This window comes from Dipodomys ordii, unplaced genomic scaffold (genome assembly GCF_000151885.1).
Source record: "Dipodomys ordii isolate 6190 unplaced genomic scaffold, Dord_2.0 Scaffold15, whole genome shotgun sequence".
NCBI classification, from domain to species: Eukaryota; Metazoa; Chordata; class Mammalia; order Rodentia; family Heteromyidae; genus Dipodomys; species Dipodomys ordii.
In genome coordinates this window covers 12,980,212-13,001,416 of record NW_012267231.1, presented here as the reverse complement: position 1 = coordinate 13,001,416, position 21,205 = coordinate 12,980,212, and the positions used below count along the sequence as shown (strand labels likewise).

The following is a 21,205-nucleotide window of genomic DNA, read 5'->3' as shown; positions in this document are numbered from 1 at the left end:
GGGGGGGGGCTGGGAAGATGGCTCAGTGGTAGAGTGCTTGCCTTGCATGCCTGAGGCCCTGGGTTCGATTCCTCAGCACCACACAAGCAAAAAGGAAAAAGCTGGAAGTGGCACTGTGGCTCAAGTGGTAGAGTGCTAGCCTTGAGCTGAAGAGCTGAGGGACGGCGCTCAGGCCCAGAGTTCAGGCCCCATGACTGGACCCCCCCCAAAAAAAAAGAAAAAAAAGAAAGAAGAAGGGAGAAGAGAAAGGAAGAGAAGGACGATCAGGTTCAACAGAATTTAAAACACCAAAATACCTTAATTTAGCATTATATAAAAAATAATACAGCTGTCTACAATTCCTGCTGCCATTAGAATCAGGGATCAAAAAACAGTGTTCAAAAACATCAAAACTGAAAGCTACATATTTACTGGAAGTTGTCCAAAACTAATTTGTAGAATACTGTAAAATTCACAAAAATGAAGACCATTATTCTAGTTTTACACTAGTCGTGAAATACTGGCTACTGATACAGGTATAACCAAGGAGCTGGGTCAGTTTTTATGGCCATAGTATATTATTTCTTTCAATTCTCTGGGCCCAACGCTCTATTTTCTCAACCTTCCAATTCTTCCTTCAACTTGCCCAATGAAGACAACATAAACCAAAGGCATTCATCAACATTTGTGACAAGAGAGAACCAGTGACTCACCTTGTAAGTCATAAGGCATGGGTGTCATATGGAAAGGATGCCTGTAGTCTTGGATTAGGGAGGTGTTGATATAGCTCGTGTCTACAGCAGGAAGGCTGGGGGTACGGGAGACTGGAGATGCTTGATGTGGAAGACTTAAGATGCTATATGGAAGGAAATGTTGGCATAACTTTCATGAGTCAGTTTAACAAAGGAGTTATAACTCACATGGAAACAAAAACAAAACAAAATATACTGGAAATAAAAACAAAACAAAATATAACTAGACTACCCATAATTATGAAGAACTAATTTATACAGTTAGCAGCATTATGTAGAGGATATAGGGAGACCTGAATGAGTGTGAGCCATTCACATTTAGACTCTGTTTGGAACCTCAATATTTCCACTCTCAGAACACAGAAGAATACATAGCTTTCTCACTAGAGGGTTGACTAGTAAGAAATCTATGTATGTCGTAGTATGGAAAACACATAGACAAAATCAGAGGAATGAAGCAATCTGAGCAGTGAAGAGCACAGTCATCAACTTTTTTTTTTTTTTGCTGGTCCTAGGGCTTGAACTCAGGGCTTGGGTGTTGTCCCTGAGCCTCTTTGTGCTCAAGGCTATAGCACCCTACCACTTAAGCCAAAGCACCACTTCGCGCTTTTTCTGAGTAGTTTATTGGAAATAAGAGTCTCACAGACTTTCCTGCCCAGGCTGGCTTTGAGCCACAATCCTCAGATCTCAGCTTCCTGATGACAGGCATGAACAGTCATCAACATTTTAAAAAGGCATGCTGAAGGAAGAAAGAATATTCCAAAATAAACAGGTGGTAGGGAGTTTTTAAGAAAGTCAGATAACTGGAAGAAGAAAAAAGAGGAACATAGATACCTACGACAATTTTTTTTTTTCTAATTGAAAAGTTTTTTTTTTTTTTTTTTTTTTTGAGTGTCCGGTCATGGGGCCTGAACTCTGGGCCAGGGTGCTGTCCCTCAGCTCTTCAGCTCAAGGATAGCATTCAACCACTTGAGCCACAGCGCCACTTCCGGCTTTTTTCTTTTTGCTTATGTGGTGTTGAGGAATCAAACCCAGGGCCTCATGCATGCAAGGCAGGCACTCTACCACTGAGCCATCTTCCCAGCCCCAGCCTTGTCATTTTTGCAACCATCTCACACTTGGCAAATCCCTTTATGTGTCTTCTTTCAGACACTATCTAGGACTTGGGGGTGGGTTTTTTTTTGGTACTGGGGATTAAATCCCCAGATGTTGTACTTGCTAGGCAAGTGCTTTCCACTGAGCTACATCCCAGCCCTCAGATGTTCCTTAGTGACCTCAGCTCGACATCTACTGAAGTTTTTTCTTTTTATTTGGAGGTACTGGGATTTGAACTTGGGGCCTAGCATTTGCTAGGTTAGAGCTCTACCATTTGTGCCATACCTCTAGTCCTGCTTTTTTCTGGCTATTTTGGAGATGGAGTCTGCCTGGGCTGTCCTTGAACTGTGGTCTCTCAGAAATTACCCTTCTGAGTAGCCGGTTATAGGTGTGAAACATCCACACCCAGCTCCAAGCAAAGTTCTTGATATAATCACAGTTGCTGTTAACCCTTCCAGAATCATGTTCATATTTTCTTTTTCTATGTTCATATTTTCTTGGGCTCTTCTTTTTTTTTTTTTCTGGTCATAGGGCTTGAACTCAGGGCCTGGGTGCTGTTCCCAAGACTTTTTGCTCAAGGCTAGCATTCTACTACATTGAGCCATAGCTCCATTTGTTTTTCTGGCAGCTAACTGGAGATAAGAATCTCACAGATTTTCTAGCCTGTTGGCTTCCAACTACAATCCTCAGATATCATCCTCCTGAGTAGCTAGGTACAGGTGGGAACCACCAGTGCCTGGCTTCTTAGGTTCTTTAATTGAAACACTGGCCTAACAATGGCTCTCCCTCAAATAACAGGGCTGAAAAGCTTCTAGAAACCTTTGATCTTTGAAGGGAAAAATATCACTTTGATACTGGGATGAGGATCCTCAATACAAGGAAGATTTGCTAAAACATCATCAACAATGAGCAAAGTCTTGCAAAGTATGTCATTTTCCAAACCACTTTCCATCTGCTTGTACAGAATTCGGGCAGGTGTTTTGGAAGAGGAGCTGGTTCATGACTTCCTGCTGCTCCTGCAGTTGTTCCTGCTGATGCCTCAGAGCCATGGACTATTAATGTGTGTGTCCCAAAGGGTTCCAGGGTGTCACTATAACACTGCCCCAGTGGATGTCTACCTTGTCCTTAAATCCCTCAACCCTGGCACTAAGTCTCCCTATGGGTGATTTCAGGCACCTGCTTACAGAATCGGTGCTTTCCTACACCTGATCTTTTACTTTTTTTTTTTTTTTTGGTTGGTCAAGGAGCTTGAACTCTGGGCCTGGGCACTGTCCCTCAGGTCAAGGCGAGCATTCTATCACTTGAGCCACAGCACCACTTTTGGTTTTCTGGTAGTTATTTGGAGATAGAGTCTCACACAAATTCCTGCCTGGGCTGACTTTGAACCGCAATCCTCAGATCTCAGCCTCCTAAGTGGCTAGGATTACAGGTGTGAGCCACCAGCGCCCTGCACCTTATCTCCTTTTCAAAAGTGTTTCAGCTGCTTCACACCTGTGCTCACAGGCTCACATCTTATAGTCATGTGATATAACAAATTGTTGACACCATACCGAGCTAGCAGTGAATTCAACATCATGGTTGGTTGGGTCCAGCCTTTCCTATCAAACTCTTGAACAAACCTTCTGCTTCATTGGATCACCATCTGCATTTGGCCAAGATGACTGTGCTTCTGCAACCCAGATCTTTAGAATAGCTCTCCATCCCTGATTTACCCTTCCTTCCTTCCTTTCTTTCTTGTTGGTGATGAGGCCTAAACTCTGGGCCTAGGCACTGTCACTCAGCTCTTCAGCTCAAGGCTAGCGCTCTACCACTTGAGCCACAGCATCACTTCTGGCTTTTTCTGCTTATGTGGTACTGAGGAATCAAACCCAGGGCCTCATGCATGCATGGCAAGCACTCTACCATTGAACCACCTACCCTGGCCTACATCTTTCTTGAATTTTAGTTTTTTCCATTTTGATTGTGCTCGTGAACTCAGAGCTTTGTGTTTGCTAGGATGCCTACCACTTCAGTCACACTCTGGCTCTTTTGGCTGTGGGTATTTTTAAGCTAGCATCTCATTTTTTACCCAGGTCAGCCTGGACCATCTCCTATTTATGCTTCCAACCCAGCTGGGATGACAGGTATGTACCACCACACACAGGCTTTTCTGGTGATAAGGGGTCTTTTGAACTCTTTTATTTTCTCTTTGGCCAGGATGGCCTGAAACTGACATCCTCAATATCTCGGCATTGGGAATACCTAAAATTATAGGTGTGAGCCACTGTGCCTGGCTTCAAATTTTTGGTCATCCTTGATGAAAAAAAAAGTCTTGTATAAGCTTCTGCTACTTTTTTTCTTATTCTTCAAGTTCACAGCACTAGTAGAATGGGACAAGCCTCCCAGAAAAGCAAGCCAATCACTGATTTCCACCTTCACAGTCCTTAATCATTTAAATTTCGTTTCCAGTTCAATCACCTGATTTGCCAACATTAGCAATGGATTTTGCATACTTACATGCCATAACAAACAAAGCAATATGAAATTAAATCAGGCACAAGGGAACATGATGCACTCAAGAGATGCAGTGAACATGAGATTAATTAACTGATTCAAGTTTAAGCTACCCATTATGAGTACTGTGGGCTGCACGTAGTATATGTGTCATGCTATCTGTCAGCAGAGGCACAGTCAGTTGTTTCTACCAGTGTCCATCAACAAAACGTGAGCAAGATATTCTGCCAGTAACACAATAGCTAGAATGTCTTAGGTTAGACAAAAATCGGTGAACACCATCATACATATGGTTCCTCCTTGCTCAAATGACATTTTGTAGTACAGAACTATACAGGGCTAGGAAACTCATCAGTCAATATAACTCACTGCCATGATTCTTTATGAAACAGTAATGGAAACCAACAGATAAGACTATTTTACTGCATACTTAGGCACTGCTGAAATCAAGAGCTTTTTATTTAAATTCTTAAAGCCATTGGCATGCTCACTGCTGTTTCAGGGAAATTCTTTTTTCTGGTGACCTACTATAAAGTACTTAAAAATATATAGTTAAAAAAAGTTTTTTAATATAACATACCTGATTGTCTCCTGATAAGAAAGGAAAGAAATCTAATCCTGTGGGAGAGAAAAAAAATAGTTTAGAAACAAGCAAGCAAGCAGACAAAACCACCAAAGGAAGAAAAATCCTTCCCAATGCTTAAGTATGTCAAAAGTACATACAATTCTTTTACCTTGTGTCATCTGGGGTTATATATTTGTAAAAGATGAAGCATTACTTCATGTTAAGATGGCTGAAGCAAGCCCTGTGCTGGTGGCTCGCACCTATAATCCTACCTACTCAGGAGGTTGAAATCTGAGTATCACAGTTTGAAGCCATCCTGGGCAGGCAAGTCCATGAGACTTTTAACTCCAATAAACTACTTAGAAAAAGCCAGAAGTGGTACTGTGGCTCAAGCTCTTAAGCAAAAGAGCTCAGGGACAGCACCTAGGCTCCCAAGTTCAAGTGCCAGGACTTCACTTTTTGTGGGTAGTGGAGCTTGCACTCAGGGTCTAGGTGCTGTTTCTGAACTTTCTTAAAGCTAGCACTCCCCCACTTTGAACCACAGCATCACTTCCAGCTTTCTGGTGGCTAATTGGAAATAAGAGTCTGGGCTGGTTTTGAACCACAATCCTCAGCCTCTTGTGTAAGCTAGGATTACAGATGTGACCCACCAGTGCCTGGCTTAAAGACTTTTATCTCTAATTAACCAGCAAAAAAAAAAAAAAAAAAGCTGGAAGTAGAGTTGTGGTTAAGTTGTAGAGTGAGAAAGCCAAGTAAGCAAGAGCATAAGGCCCTGAGTTTAAGGCCTAGTATCAGCACCAAAAAAAAAAAAAAGGGGGGGGGGCTGGGAAGATGGCTCAGTGGTAGAGTGCTTGCCTTGCATGCCTGAGGCCCTGGGTTCGATTCCTCAGCACCACACAAGCAAAAAGGAAAAAGCTGGAAGTGGCACTGTGGCTCAAGTGGTAGAGTGCTAGCCTTGAGCTGAAGAGCTGAGGGACGGCGCTCAGGCCCAGAGTTCAGGCCCCATGACTGGACCCCCCCCAAAAAAAAAGAAAAAAAAGAAAGAAGAAGGGAGAAGAGAAAGGAAGAGAAGGACGATCAGGTTCAACAGAATTTAAAACACCAAAATACCTTAATTTAGCATTATATAAAAAATAATACAGCTGTCTACAATTCCTGCTGCCATTAGAATCAGGGATCAAAAAACAGTGTTCAAAAACATCAAAACTGAAAGCTACATATTTACTGGAAGTTGTCCAAAACTAATTTGTAGAATACTGTAAAATTCACAAAAATGAAGACCATTATTCTAGTTTTACACTAGTCGTGAAATACTGGCTACTGATACAGGTATAACCAAGGAGCTGGGTCAGTTTTTATGGCCATAGTATATTATTTCTTTCAATTCTCTGGGCCCAACGCTCTATTTTCTCAACCTTCCAATTCTTCCTTCAACTTGCCCAATGAAGACAACATAAACCAAAGGCATTCATCAACATTTGTGACAAGAGAGAACCAGTGACTCACCTTGTAAGTCATAAGGCATGGGTGTCATATGGAAAGGATGCCTGTAGTCTTGGATTAGGGAGGTGTTGATATAGCTCGTGTCTACAGCAGGAAGGCTGGGGGTACGGGAGACTGGAGATGCTTGATGTGGAAGACTTAAGATGCTATATGGAAGGAAATGTTGGCATAACTTTCATGAGTCAGTTTAACAAAGGAGTTATAACTCACATGGAAACAAAAACAAAACAAAATATACTGGAAATAAAAACAAAACAAAATATAACTAGACTACCCATAATTATGAAGAACTAATTTATACAGTTAGCAGCATTATGTAGAGGATATAGGGAGACCTGAATGAGTGTGAGCCATTCACATTTAGACTCTGTTTGGAACCTCAATATTTCCACTCTCAGAACACAGAAGAATACATAGCTTTCTCACTAGAGGGTTGACTAGTAAGAAATCTATGTATGTCGTAGTATGGAAAACACATAGACAAAATCAGAGGAATGAAGCAATCTGAGCAGTGAAGAGCACAGTCATCAACTTTTTTTTTTTTTTTGCTGGTCCTAGGGCTTGAACTCAGGGCTTGGGTGTTGTCCCTGAGCCTCTTTGTGCTCAAGGCTATAGCACCCTACCACTTAAGCCAAAGCACCACTTCGCGCTTTTTCTGAGTAGTTTATTGGAAATAAGAGTCTCACAGACTTTCCTGCCCAGGCTGGCTTTGAGCCACAATCCTCAGATCTCAGCTTCCTGATGACAGGCATGAACAGTCATCAACATTTTAAAAAGGCATGCTGAAGGAAGAAAGAATATTCCAAAATAAACAGGTGGTAGGGAGTTTTTAAGAAAGTCAGATAACTGGAAGAAGAAAAAAGAGGAACATAGATACCTACGACAATTTTTTTTTTTCTAATTGAAAAGTTTTTTTTTTTTTTTTTGCTTTTTGCCTATGTGGTGCTGAGGAATCGAACCCAGGGCCTCTTGCATGCAAGGCAAGCATTCTACCACTTAGCCACCTTCCCAGCCCTGAAAAGTTTTTTAAAAAGCAAAAAACAAAGTGAATAACTAGGGCTGGGAAGGTGGCTCAGTGGTAAAGTACCTGCCTTGCATGCATGAGGCCCTGGGTTCTATTCCTCAGCACCACATAAACTGAAAAAACTGGAAGTGGCGCTGTGGCTCAAGTGGTAGAGTGCTAGCCTTGAGCTGAAGAGCTGAGGGACAGCGCCCAGGCCCAGAATTCAGACCCTACGACCGACACAGACAGACAGACAGACAGACACACACACACACACACACACACACACACACACAGACACACACACACCCAAAAGAATAATTCTGGAAAGAAAAAGAATGACAGTCCTAGGGAAACATATGTGTTACATGTTATCCTCACCCTATCAAAGACTAACAGACATACAAATTCAGGAAAAAAAAAAAAAAGAGAGAGAGAGCAAGTGTCAGTGGCTCTCATCTGTAATCCTAGCTACTCAGAAGGCTGAGATCTGAAGACCAAGATTCAAAGACAACTTTGACAGACAGATCTGAGAGACTCTATCTTCAAATAACCAGCAAAAAAACGAGAACTGGAGGCATGGCTTAAGTGGTAGTGACAAAGCTACAGGCATTAAAAGAAGAAATGACAGGGGGTAAAGGAGCTTTTACTGCTTCAGAAAAAGTACTTATGGTAGAAAGACGTGTCCTTTGTCATGCGCAATGCTTCTCTCTAAAAATAGCTTGTTAGACCAAACAATATAAACATTTTATTTTTTTTCTTTACTTTTGGCAGTCCCTTGGATCTGAACTCAGGCCTTGCACTTGCTAGCCAGTTGTTCTACCACTTGAGCCCTGCCCCCTGCCCAATATAAGACATCTAGATAAACTAAACATTCAATGGCTGAAAACAACAAAATGTTTTTCACTTTAGTGCCATTTGCTTCTTTCTAATTCCTAAAGGACCGCTTTTCTTTCAATATTTTGATGCTTTGAAATGTAGTGCCTTTACATAGTAGCTGTGCTTAGGTTCCAGTTACTGGTTAGTCATCTCTGTAAACTGGCCAATAGTGTGTTAATGTTTTATTCTCCTCCTAAGAATGTTATAAACCTTCAGACTTTTGCTAAAAACAGAGAAAGATTTGGTATTTACAAAATGCATATCTGGGTTTAGTTAGTCACTAAGTAACTCAGGAAGTACTTAATTAACCTATTGTAATTTTCCAAACCTAATAAACACTACTATTTTGAGAAACAGCAAAGTGAATATTCAAAGAAGACCTATTAGATTTCTAAATAAACATTTTCCTTAAGGAAATGTACATAGACAGTAAAACTGTGGTATTGTATAATATGCCTATTATTAATATTCTTGCCTATTATTAATATTCTTAAGAGTAAAAGATAAATAACAATGCACTTAAACTCAAGGTTCTTACATGCTCAGAATCGTGGGAAATATCTTTTAGTGTAATTACAACATCAAGAATATAATATAGGTATTCCTCAACATCTAAAGGGGACTAGTTCTAGAATCTCCTTGGATACAAAAATCCAAAAATGCTCCTGTGTCCTTTCTTTACGTAGAATATCACAGTATTAGTATACCACTGAAGCACATCTCTTTATACTTTAAATCATCTCTCTTATAAGAGTACTTATAAGATCCAATGCATTCTAAACACAATGTAAATCTTCGTTATGTTACATTGCTTGGGAGAATAACAAGAAAAAAATGGGTTGATATGTGTTCAGTACAACTATTTTTTCAAATACTTTTAATCTGAGGTTGGTTAAATCAATGGATGTGGGATCCAGATGCATTTGGTCATACTATGTATCTCCGAAGTATCTCAGGGCTGGGAATGTAGCTAAGTGGTACAGTTCCTGAGGCTTCTAGGAATCCCAGCTCCAGTGCTGCAGAAACTAACCAATCACGCCATCTTGGATTACATTTTTAAAAATACTTATTCTAACAATGTTAGTTTTGGGTAATCTGACACTTTTTACCTACTTATATAAAATAAGTTGGTACAACAACAAGATCAGCTTTGTTGGGTAGCAGCCATCAAGGAGGAAATGTTCACAGAGCAGAATCAGTGCTTAATATGACTGCCTTTACAACACTGATGCTGTCTAATGTCTTCATGACTGTTTGTCTGTATGCTGAGATGAAATACTCTAGACTCCTTCAGTCTCATTATGCCAGATCAACCCTGGAAATGATTTGATTCCAAGTACAGATATGCTCTTGGTCTAGTGTCAACTTCCCTCTTGAACCTAGAAAGTATAACTATATCTATAAACTTTGCTTCTCTCCTTTACATGCTCTCCTGAAATACTGTTTAAAGAAGATTTTATTTATTTTTTTAATATTTTTTTATTCAGGTACAAAAGGCACTATGAATGTCTTGACATTAAAAGGGCCACAATTGTTTCTATTTTTACTATTAGTAATTACAATTAAAACTACCAGTTACTATCAGTAGCTACAATTAAAACTCAGCAAACATGAAATCTTTTTTGCAGAGATGTCCATGTGTTTTTAGGACTAAGACTGTTTAAGAGCACAGTTAACTGGGTGCCAGTGGCTCATGCTTGTAATCCTAGCTACTCATGATTGTGAGTCAAAACCAGCCCCGACAGGAAAAGCCCATGAGACTCGTATCTCCAACTAATCACCAGAAAACTGGAAGTGGTGCTGTGGCTCAAGTAATAGAGCACTATCCTTGAGCTGAAAGAGCTGAGGGGCTGCGCCCAGGATCAGTTCAAGCCCCACAACGGACAGGAAAAAAAAAAAAAAAGAGTACGGCTGTCTATTGCTTATTTAATCAGCCACTGCAAGGACTTAAGTTTGTTCTCTATTACCCATTCCTTGCATGAGGTGATTTGCACAAGGAAAACACAATGTTTCATGAAATGAACTGAAGCTTAACCAATGTATTTTATAGTACTGATATGAATGGGAAATAAGGGAAACAAAAAAATCTCTAATTATGAGCTGAATTCTCAGTTATCTCTGACTTCTTTCCTTGCCAGCCTTACATTTATCTTAAGGCAGATAAGGTCTTCCTTAACATTTCTCTGGGAACACTTAACTTTGGGCTAATTTTACACCAGGTATTTTCCCATTTTTAAAAAATGTTATAAATCTTATGAATAGTTTCAGGATCACTTGGGGACTTACTGGAAACAAACAGGCCCTACTCCTGACTTAGTATGTGTTCAATAAGTTTAAGAACAGCTGCATGACTAGAATTATCTTTGGATATGCTGAATACATACACTTTTTTTTGTTGTTGGTGTTGTGGCCAGTCCTGGGACTTGAACTTAGGGCCTGGGCACTGTCCCTGAGTATCTTTTGCTCAAGGCTAGTGCTCTTCTAGTAGAGCCTCAGCTCTTCCAGCTTTTTCTGTGATTAATCAAAGATAAGAATCTCATGGACTTTCCTGCCCTGGATGGATTCTAACGGTGATCCTTAGATTTCAGCCTCCTGAGTAGCTAGGATGACAGGCGTGAGCCACTGGCACTTGGCTCCACACAATTTTTAATGCATTACTCTAATCTCTCTAGCATATCACATTTGGAAAAAATTCAACCTAAGAAAGTTTCATAATACATTATTTTATTTGATAGGTCCTTAATCCTATCTACAAAATTAACTTCCACAATAAGGACATTTTTGTTTAAAAAAGATTTACATTAGTTATTGGTGGGGGGGGGGATTTGCTATTACTTTTCTACCAGTTTATAATCTAATCACTTATCTCTTCTATCACTTTTCCTTTCCTTCCAGAAGAACTTCTTTGAAAGGTTATAACACTTACCCTTTATTGTTCAGTGGTGATGTGGGAGACAGGGAAGGACAGGTCCTCTTGGCAGAAGGCTCTTCCTCTTCCTCATCTGATGAGCTGTCTATGGTTAGGTCAATCACCTCTACTTTCTTATTTTTATTTGAAGACTGGTGAGACACTGCCTGATGCTCTAATGTGGAGCTCAAGCATCCTGTGTGGGGATGATTAAAATAGAAGGCAAAGAAGACCTCTGTCATCTTACTTCTTAAATGATTATTTTGAAAAAGAACTCTGAGTTAGGAAAATCAAAATTTATGTCTCAAGTCAACTTTGGAATATAAGTATTACCAGGCACCAGTGGCTCATGCCTGTAATACTAGCTACTAAAGAGGCTGAGATCTGTGGATCATGGTTCAAAACCAGCCCTGGACAGGAGTGTCGTGAAACTCTTATCTCCAATAAACCACCAGAAACTAGAAGTGGCGCTGTGGCTCAAGTGGTAGAGTGCTCGCCTTGGGCTGAAGAGCTGAGGCTCACAGTTCAAGTCCCATGACAAAAAAAAAAATAATATATATGGGCAGACTGTATATTATATGCATTCATCTATGTTTGTGACATATACAACAAATATTATGTAGTATTAAAAAAACTCTAACACTAGTCTCTAGAAAACACAGACACACAGACACACACACACACGCACATATACACATGCTTTTAGTGTGTATCTATAAATACTTAAATAGGGGCTGGGAATGTGGCTTAGTGGTAGAGTGCTTGCCTAGCAAGCATGAAGCCCTGGGTTTGATTCCTCAGTACCACATAAACAAAAAAGGCTGGAAGTGGCTCTGTGGCTCAAGTAGTAGAGCAAAAGCAGCTCAGGGACAGTGCTCAGGCCCTGAGTTCAAACCCCAGAACTGGCAAAACAAGCAAACAAATAAATATACTTAAATAAATACTTAAATATACTTAAATATTCTATACCAATTCTTTCAAGAACTAAAAAAAAGTCTCAAAAGTATGGTTTTACAATAGAGTTATTAGAAACCTAGTATATCAGAAAAAATAAAACCTAGAAAAATAGTACATTTAAAAAAAGATTTGTGGGGCTGGGAAGGTGGCTCAGTGGTAGAGCGCTTGCCTTGCATGCCTGAGGCCCTGGGTTCGATTCCTCAGCACCACATAAGCAGGAAAAAAAAAAGCCAGAAGTGGCGCTGTGGCTCAAGTGGTAGAGTGCTAGCCTTGAGCTGAAGAGCTGAGGGACAGCGCCCAGGCCCAGAATTCAGGCCCCACAACCGGACCCCCTAAAAAGAGAGTTGTGCTGGGCATTGGTGGCTCACGCCTGTAATCCTAGCTACTCAGGAGGCTGAGATCTGAGGATCACAGTTTAAAGTCAGCCTGGGCAGGAAAGTCTGTGAGACTCTCATCTCCAATTATCCACCAGAAAACTAGAAGCAGTGCTGTGGCTGGAGTAGTAGAGTGCTAGCCTTGAGCTGAAGAGCTGAGGGACAGCACCAAGCCCAGAGTTCAAGCCCCACGACTGACCAAAAAAAAAAAAAAGTTGTAGTACTTTTGAATATTTATTTAATAACTGTTGAAATGTCCATAAATTAAGCATAAAAATGTATGTATTGAAGGCAAAGGCTAAGTGGTAGAGCACTTGCATGGCGCGCGTGCGCGCACATGAGTGCACACGCGCACACACACACACGCACGCACGCGCACACACACACACACACACTGAGTCCCCAGCACAATAATAAAAAATAATTATCTTTTTAAAAAAGCCCAGTACTAGTGTTATAAACCTATAATCATCACCACTGAGGAAGCTGAGATTTGAGGATCATAGTTTGAAGTCAGCCCAAGCAGACTAAACCTTGAGACTTTATCTCCAATTAATCAACAAAAGGCCAAAACTGGAAGTTTAGCTCAAGTGGTAGAGCACTAGCTATAGTGAAAAAGCTGAGTAAGGCGCTGAGTTTAAGTCCCAGTCCTGGCACACACACAGAAGCATGCATTTTACACTGAATATCATGACTTACTGCAGCAATGTCCTGCTCTGTGTAAAACCACCACTCACCATCAACTCCATTGAATGAGGCAGAAACTTCCTGTACTTCCTTTTTTGATCTCATTGGTGCCCAAGAGCCATCTTCCTTAAACTGGATTTCATCACAATCTGTACAGTACTTCAGGATTTCCATAAATAAGCTATAAAAAAACAATTCAGCCTTAGGATATAACATTTTAAATGAAAATAAATTAGAAATATTACTGTTCAAACATTTAGATCTTCTATGTATTGTACAAGGAAAAAGAAAGAAGAGCAGGTATGGTGGTACATGCCTACGATCTTAGCACTTGCGAAGTAAAAGCAGGAAGAAAATTTGTTTAGGTTCCCTATAACTATGTAGTAAGATCCTGTCTCAAAACATGCAAGCAAAAATGGGCATTGGTGGCTCACGCCTGATATCCTAGCTACTCAGGAGGCTGAGATCTGAGGATCGCGGTTCAAAGCCAACGCCAGCAGGAAAGTCTGTGAGACTCTTATCTCCAATAAACCACTAGTAAACCAGAAGTGGTGCTGTGGCTCAAGTAGTAGAGCGCTCACCTTGAGCTGAAGAGCGCAGGGACAGTGCCCAAGTCCAGAGTTCAGGCCCCATGACTGAAAAACAACAACAACAACAAAAACCATGCAAGGAAGTGGGCAGGCAGGCAAGCAAGAAAGCAAGCAAGTATAGGTAAGAGTATATTTGCTTTCAAAGCTCAGTGTTCACAAGTAAAAATAGTTAGGCTCCAGTGGCTCATGCCTGTAATTCTAGCTACTCAGGAGGCTCAGATCTGAGGATTGCAGTTCAAAGCCAGCTTGGGCAGGATAGTCCATGAGACTCTTATCTCCAATAAACCACCAGAAAACCAGAGGTGGTGCTGTGGCTCAAGTGGTAGAGTGCTAGCCTTGAGCTGAAGAGCTCAGGGACAGTGCTCAGGTCCAGAGTTCAAAACCAATGACTGACAATAAAAGAAAAAAGTAAAAATAGTTACCTAAATTGAGATATATTATGTAAGGAAATATCATGCAACCATGAAAAATGACAAAAAACTTTTAACAAAAATACTCAAGAAAAATAAAGGCAAAAAGATGATCTTTTCAAAAAGTAAAATTATGTGTGATATAAAAAAATGTATGGGGTGAGTGTAGTTGTGGAGGTAGGAGGAAAGAGATGGTAGGAGAGGCAACAATGCTTGATAGGAAATGTACTCATTATCTTGTTCATGTAACTGTAACCCCTCTGTACAGTATTTTTACAATAAAAACTTATTAAAAATTTTTTTTTAATGTATCAGGAACTGGGAAGGTGGCTCAGTGGTAGAGTGCTTGACTTGCATGCATGAGGCCCTGGGTTCGATTCCTCAGTACCATATAAGCAGAAAAGGCCAGAAGGGGCACTGTGGCTCAAAGTGGTAGAATGCTAGCTAGCCTTGAGCTGAAAAGCTGAGGGACAGCACCCATGCCCAGTTCAGGCCCTATGACTGAACAACAACAACAACAAAAGTATCAGTCATCTCTGGGTAGTGATTTTGTGCACACAATTCTTTTTTGCACATTCCAAACTGCCTACAATAAGTATATCTTATTTGATAAAATAAGTAATATATATAAAAAGATACGAGTGAATTTTAAGTCTTGAAAAGTGTCATGTAGACATTAATTTTTTTTTGCCAGTCCCTGGGCTTGAACTCAAGGCCTGGGCACTATCCCTTAGCTTTTTTGCTCAAGGCTAGCACTCTACCACTGGAGCTACAGTGCCATTTCCAGCTTTTTCTGTGTAGTGGTACTGAGGAATCCAACCCAGGGCTTCATGCATGCTAGGCAAGCACTCTACCACTAAGCCACATCCCCAGCCCCTAAAAGAACATTTTTTATTGAATGGAGAAAGGGTGGGCAAACGCAGTCATATATGTGAACATGGAACTAGGAAAACTGAAGGGATGTATGGGGTGGGGGAAGATAGGAAAGAATCACGAAAGGGGTGACAATGATCCAAGATGCTTCGTACTCATAAACTGACACGTTGAATTCAAACCCCTTTGTACAATGGAAACAAAAATCAAAAATCTTAACATCAAATTTAAAGTTTACTGGAAATGCATAACTTTAATCATGGCCAAATTCTTCTGTTATAATGGTAAATAAAATCAATGTATAAAAACTATAATAGGGCTGGGAAGGTGGCTCAGTGGTAGAGTGCTTGCCTTGCGTGCATGAGGCCCTGGGTTCGATTCCTCAGCACCACATAGGCAGAAAAAAAAAAAAGCTGGAAGTGGTGCTATGGCTCAAGTGTGTGCTGGCCTTGAGCTGAAGAGCTAAGGGACAGCACCCAGGCCCCAGAGTTCAGGCCCCATGACTGGACCCCCCCCAAAAAAAAACCCTATAATAATAGCCAAGTAAAGCAAAATCGAAACATAATTTATTAACTTTCTAATTTGCCCCATTTTCCAATTTTTCAATGGGAGAAAGAGAGAGGACCACTTTTTTTTGGGGGGGGGGTGCTGGTCCTAGGGCTTGAACACAGGGCCTGGTACTGTCCCTGAGCTTTTGTGCTCAAGGTTAGTGCTCTATCACTTGAGCCACAGGTCTACTTCCAGCTTTTTGTTGGTTAACTGGAGATAAGAGTCTTATTTCTGTCCAGACTGGTTTCAAATCATAATCCTCAAATCTCAGCCTCCTGGGTAGCTATAATTACAGGCATGGGTCAACAGTGCCCACTCAAGAGAGCACTTTATCACAAGGGAGGAACCTAAAGTAGCATAATGCATATATAGATGGTAAAATATTACTATTTAGTCCAGATTTACTACTAATCATCAGTTTCCCTCCCTCTCTCTCTTCCTTTTTGATGGTGCTAACTAGGCAAAATATCCTTCTTTTCACAATTTATTTTCTTGTTCAGTGGGAAAAAAAGAAAAGAATAAACGGAAGGTATAGAATCATTAGCAGGTATTTGGGAAGACAGATAAAACCCAACAGATATGGCAGTTAAAGTGACTGATTATTGTGATGTAGCAGGTAAAGATGAAACAGAAAAATGAGAGAAGACATATATAGCAATACAGAGAAAAGCAAAGGGAGCAGATATCCAGTTTGTTGGTCAGTTTTAGGAGCCCTGTGACTGAGCCTTTCATCCAGTCTCTAGAAACAGGGTAACTTCTTACTGCAAAGGCCAATTTTTTTTTACAGAATTTTAATTTTTTCATGCTTTCTCTAATATGGTCTGCATGTGTGGAAACAGATCAACTCAGTAAGAAAAGGTGTATTCTTACCTTACTTTGAACTACTAGTGCTTTAAATGGTGCTTTCTTGTTTACGGCTGATGCCTACATGAGTCATATCTCCAGCCTAGCATTTTGCCACTTAATTGGAGATAGGGTCTGTTGGACTTTTCTGCTGGGCTGGCTTCAAACTAGGATCCTTAAGGTCCCAGCCTCCTGAGTAGCTAAGATTCCATTGTGAGCCCACAGTACTTAGCTAATACCAATTTTAATATAATGGAAATCCTATAAATATTTAACTGAGAAAACATCACGTGTAGGGGCTAGGCTTAGTGACTAATGCCTTTAATCCTAGCTACTAGGGTGATGGAGGTAGGCAGGATAGCGTTTCAAAGGCCAGTCTGCTAAATATTAATAAAGACCCTATATCTCAACCAATAAAAGCTACACCGGAAACATGAATAGGAGAACTGTGGTCCAGGCCAACCTAAGCATAAACTTGAAACTCTATCTGAAAAATAGGTGAGGGTAAGGGGAGCTGTTCATGTGATAGAGCACCTGTACAGCAAGCACAAGGCCCTGGGTTCAAACTCACACACCACCAGACTTTTTTTTACTGCAAACCTGACAGCAAACCCAAATAAATAGCCATTTCGAGGTACAAGGAAGAACTTAAAATGACATACCCATCAATAATAAGGTGTTCATATGGTGCCTTCTTATCACAGACAGGACAAACCCAGGTTGGTTTTTTCTCATTCATTTGAATATAAAGAGTTGCATCGAAACACTGCAGGTGAGAACATGTAAGGGCCCTACATGGAATTGTCAGCCGCATTTTACCAAGCTTCAAAAGAGAGGGAAAAAGTAAATGTTAGACAACTGTTGTTCAAAACTTAAGATTTGATAAAAAAGTTCCTGAACTATGTGTATGTGTTCTGATTTAAAGCATTTTGTGCTTTCTTATAAAAGTGAAATAATACATTTTTAATGAAATCTATCTACAGGTTAAAATCAAGCATAGTAATTAAGAGAAACACTGAACTAGAGAAAATAACTACAATAAGGGTTACCTATTCCTGTCTACAGATGGGTTTTTTGTTAAAGGACCCAAAACACCACTGAAACTGTATGTAAAAGCCCCTTTGAATATGTGCATTTTTCCAGAGGGTGAAGAAAAGTTAAGAACCATCTAGGATTAGGAAAAGGAAAAAAGAATGTCTTATTAGATACTACAAGACACACAGATACAGTATTTTCTCTACCAGATTATCTCTGAGATCCTGACACATTCCTCACAATGTATGGCATATTGGCAGCTCTGAGGAAGAGGCAGCTCCACTTCTGTTTTTTTGGTTAACTGGAAATAAGAGTCTCATGGGTGTTCCTGCCCAGGTGGGCTTTGAACCATGACCCTTAGCTATCAGTCCCTTAAGTAGCTTGGTTCATAGGTGTGACCACCAGCACTCTAGCTTAAGTCTGACCTTTAACTCTGAAGTGCAAATTCCTGCTGAGTATTTTACTACTGCACAAATATTAAGAAAACCACAGATTAAAAATCCTAGATAAGGGGCTGGGAAGGTGGCCCAGTGGTAGAACACTTGCCTTGCATGCATGAGGCCCTGGGTTCGATTGCTCAACACCACATATGCAGAAAAAAAAAAGCCGAAGTGGAGCTGTGGCTCAAGTGGTAGAGTGCTAGCCTTGAGCTGAAGAGCTGAAGAGCTGAGGGACAGCGCCCAGGCCGAGTTCAGGCCCCACGACCGGACCCCCCCTTCCCCCCCACCAAAAAAATCCTAGGTAAGGAGCCAGGTGCCGGTGGCTCATGCCTGTAATCCTAGCTACTTGGGAGGCTGAGATCTGAGGATCACGGTTCAAAGCCAACCTGGGCAGGAAAGTCCGTGAGACTCATCTCCAATAAACCACTTGAAAATCGAAGTGGCTCTGTGGCTCAAGTGGCTGAGTGCTCGCCTGGAGCTGAAGAGCTGAGGGACAGCACCCAGGCCCAGAGTTCAAGCCCCATGACCGACCAAAAAAAAAAAAAAATCCTAGCTAAGACTGGATGCTGGTGGCTCATACCTGCACTACTAAGGAGACTGAGATCAGAAGATTGAGGCTCAAAAGCAGTCTGGGTAGAAAAGTCTGTGAAAACCCATCTTCAAAATAACCAGCAAAAAAACCTGGCTGGAGCTGCCTGGCTGGCTCAAGTAGTAGGGTACCAGCTAGGCAAGCAAGCTCAAGTGGTAGAGCACCAACCTTGAGCAAAAAAGACACCCAAGAGTGCAAGGTCTTGAGTTCAAGCCCCAGTACCACGTCACACACACGCACGCACGCACACGAGAGATTCACTACTTTACAATTACTTTTCCCCAGTATTTAAATAAATTCCTTGTAAGTAAAATACTAGTTTCCTTTACAACACAGGTTGTTACAATTTTTTACTAATTACTTCAGGAATTTTTAACAGTAATATAAAGAAAAAAAACCTGAACATGTTTTCAAAAGACTAGCTAGAGCTAGGTGCCTGTGGCTTATACCTGTAATCCTAGCTACTCAGAGGCTAAGATCTGAGGATACCAAGTTTTGAAGCCAGTCTATGCAGGAGAAGTCCATGTGACTCCTATCTCCAACTAATCAGCAAAAACCTGGGCATAGAAGTGTGGCTCAAGAGGTACAGTGCCAGCCTTGGGCAAAAGAAAGCTAAGAGACAAAATCCAGGTCCTAAGCTCAACCCTGCTCCTTCAAACATACATACATATATATATATACACACACACAGAGAAGAAAAGACTGTCTATAAAGAAGAATCAGAAAAAAAGTTAGAGGAATAGATGGAAATATCCAAGATGGGAAGATTTGGTTGTATCTCAATTTCCTAAAGTTTTCTAATAAGCATGAATTCTTAACACCAAAGAAAAGCTGTATTTTTTTTTGGTAAAGATTTTTAAAGTTAATTTACTTTATTGTTATTAAAGAGGTGACGTACATAGGACTAATAATTACATGAGTCAGATAATGAGTACATTTCCTTTCATACAGTGTTTTCTGTTTCCTCATTCTCTCCCAGTCTCTCCCTCATATCTCCACCTATGAGTTTTATAGTTCACTTCCATCAGTGTCCAGTGGAAAAGTTGTATTTTTTTGAAGAGCAATATATAGTATTATAAACTAATTCATGAGCTAAAAATGATTTCAGATTGTGTTTAAAGTTTAATTATAAGAGACTCAGATGTAGGACAGATAAATTTAATTTCTTTTTGAACTCAGGGCCTTGCGCTTTCTAGGCAGGAGCTCTACCACTTGAGCCACATCCACAGCCCAATTCTTTGTTTCTTTAAGAATACAATAACGTCATCATCATCTTACATTAGGAAGATTTCAATATAGAGAGCATTCAATATCAAGCCTGCTTGAATAATCCAGGCAAATAAGGAAACAAATGCATCCATTAACTTTTTAGTTTGTTCAAAGTTTAGGTGTGGTTAATTTGATTAACTGTAGCACAAATGGCAATCAAACAGCAATTTGCTGTTATTTTTTTACATATTTCCATATGAAAGCCATGTTCAACTACCATCCCTACTATATTGGTGAACTCAATACTAACTTTTTTTTTTTTGAGATTTTAATAATTTGGTCAAGTCTTGGTATCATACACCATCATTTAAATGATGTTTCCAAATGCATAACAAATTTAATTTTTTAGGCTAGTTTCTTTCCTTTTCTTTTTCAGTGCTGAAGAACAATTTTGTTTTTTTGGTTGGTAGAGGAGGTTTGAACTCAGGGTCTGGGTGCTGTCCCTGAGCTTTCTGATCAAGGCTAGCAACTCTACCACTCTGAGCCACAGCTCCACTTCTGATTTTCTGGTGGTTAACTGCAGGTAAGAGTCTCAGGGACTTTCCTACCTGGGCTGGCTTTGAACAATGATCCTCAGATCCCAGCCTTCTGGGTAGCTAGGATTACACAGGCCTGAGCTACTGGCGCCTGGCTTAGAATTAAGAGTTTTTAACTGTAGATTCTTTTTTTGGTCAGTCATGGGGCTTGAACTCTGGGCCTGGGCACTGTCCCTCAGCTCTTCAGCTCAAGGCTAGCGCTCTACCACTTGAGCTACAGCGCCACTTCCGGTTTTCTGGTGGTTTATTGGAGATAGGAGTCTCACGGTCTCTCCTGCCCGGGCTGGCTTTGAACTGCGATCCTCAGATCTCAGCCTCCTGAGTAGCTAGATTACAGGCGTGAGCCACCAGCGCCCTGCTGAACTGTAGATTCTTATAGCTTTTATTGTCAAATAACTAAATAAGATGTGTGGGTAATCAAGGCCAGACTTTTATCAGAAGAGAACTATTTTTAAAAGTAAAAGCTTTATAAATACACTGAGATGATTTCATACCTGAGCTTGAGATATCAATTATTTGAAGACATTTAGGTAAGTAAGTTTTAAGTGTAAGGATTATCTATCTTGTCTACCCTATCTCTCTCTCTATCTACCTACCTACCTACCTATCTGGTACTAGAGTTTGCATTCTTGTACAATAGCGTGTCAGGCAGATGTCCCCATCCCTTTTCTGCTTTGGTTACATATATTTTGGGTAGCATCCTCCTCTCCCTTTCCCCCTTTTGCCCATGGCTGGCCTTCGAATCAGATCCATCTGATTTCAACAGCCAAGTACATTGCAAGCATGTGCCACTACCACTCCTGGCCAAATGAAGGATATTTTTAAGACTTTAGATTCCAAATTCTGTGCCTTGGTAGTCTATCAAGGGTTGAATAT

The 21,205-nt window shown here is 40.6% G+C and overlaps 1 protein-coding gene across 1 annotated transcript in view; it reads right to left on the bottom strand.

Moving 5' to 3' along the window:
* The window catches only part of Pias1 (protein inhibitor of activated STAT, 1), a 71,474-nt gene that overhangs the window by 5,335 nt on the left and 44,934 nt on the right, over window positions 1-21,205 (bottom strand). The window contains exons 8-12 of the mRNA XM_013012106.1: window positions 17,123-17,283; window positions 13,246-13,376; window positions 11,196-11,373; window positions 6,391-6,533; window positions 4,900-4,937 (exon numbers count right to left, since the gene is read on the bottom strand). Coding sequence (XP_012867560.1) covers window positions 4,900-4,937; window positions 6,391-6,533; window positions 11,196-11,373; window positions 13,246-13,376; window positions 17,123-17,283 — 651 coding nt within the window. The remainder of the gene's footprint in view (window positions 1-4,899; window positions 4,938-6,390; window positions 6,534-11,195; window positions 11,374-13,245; window positions 13,377-17,122; window positions 17,284-21,205) is intronic.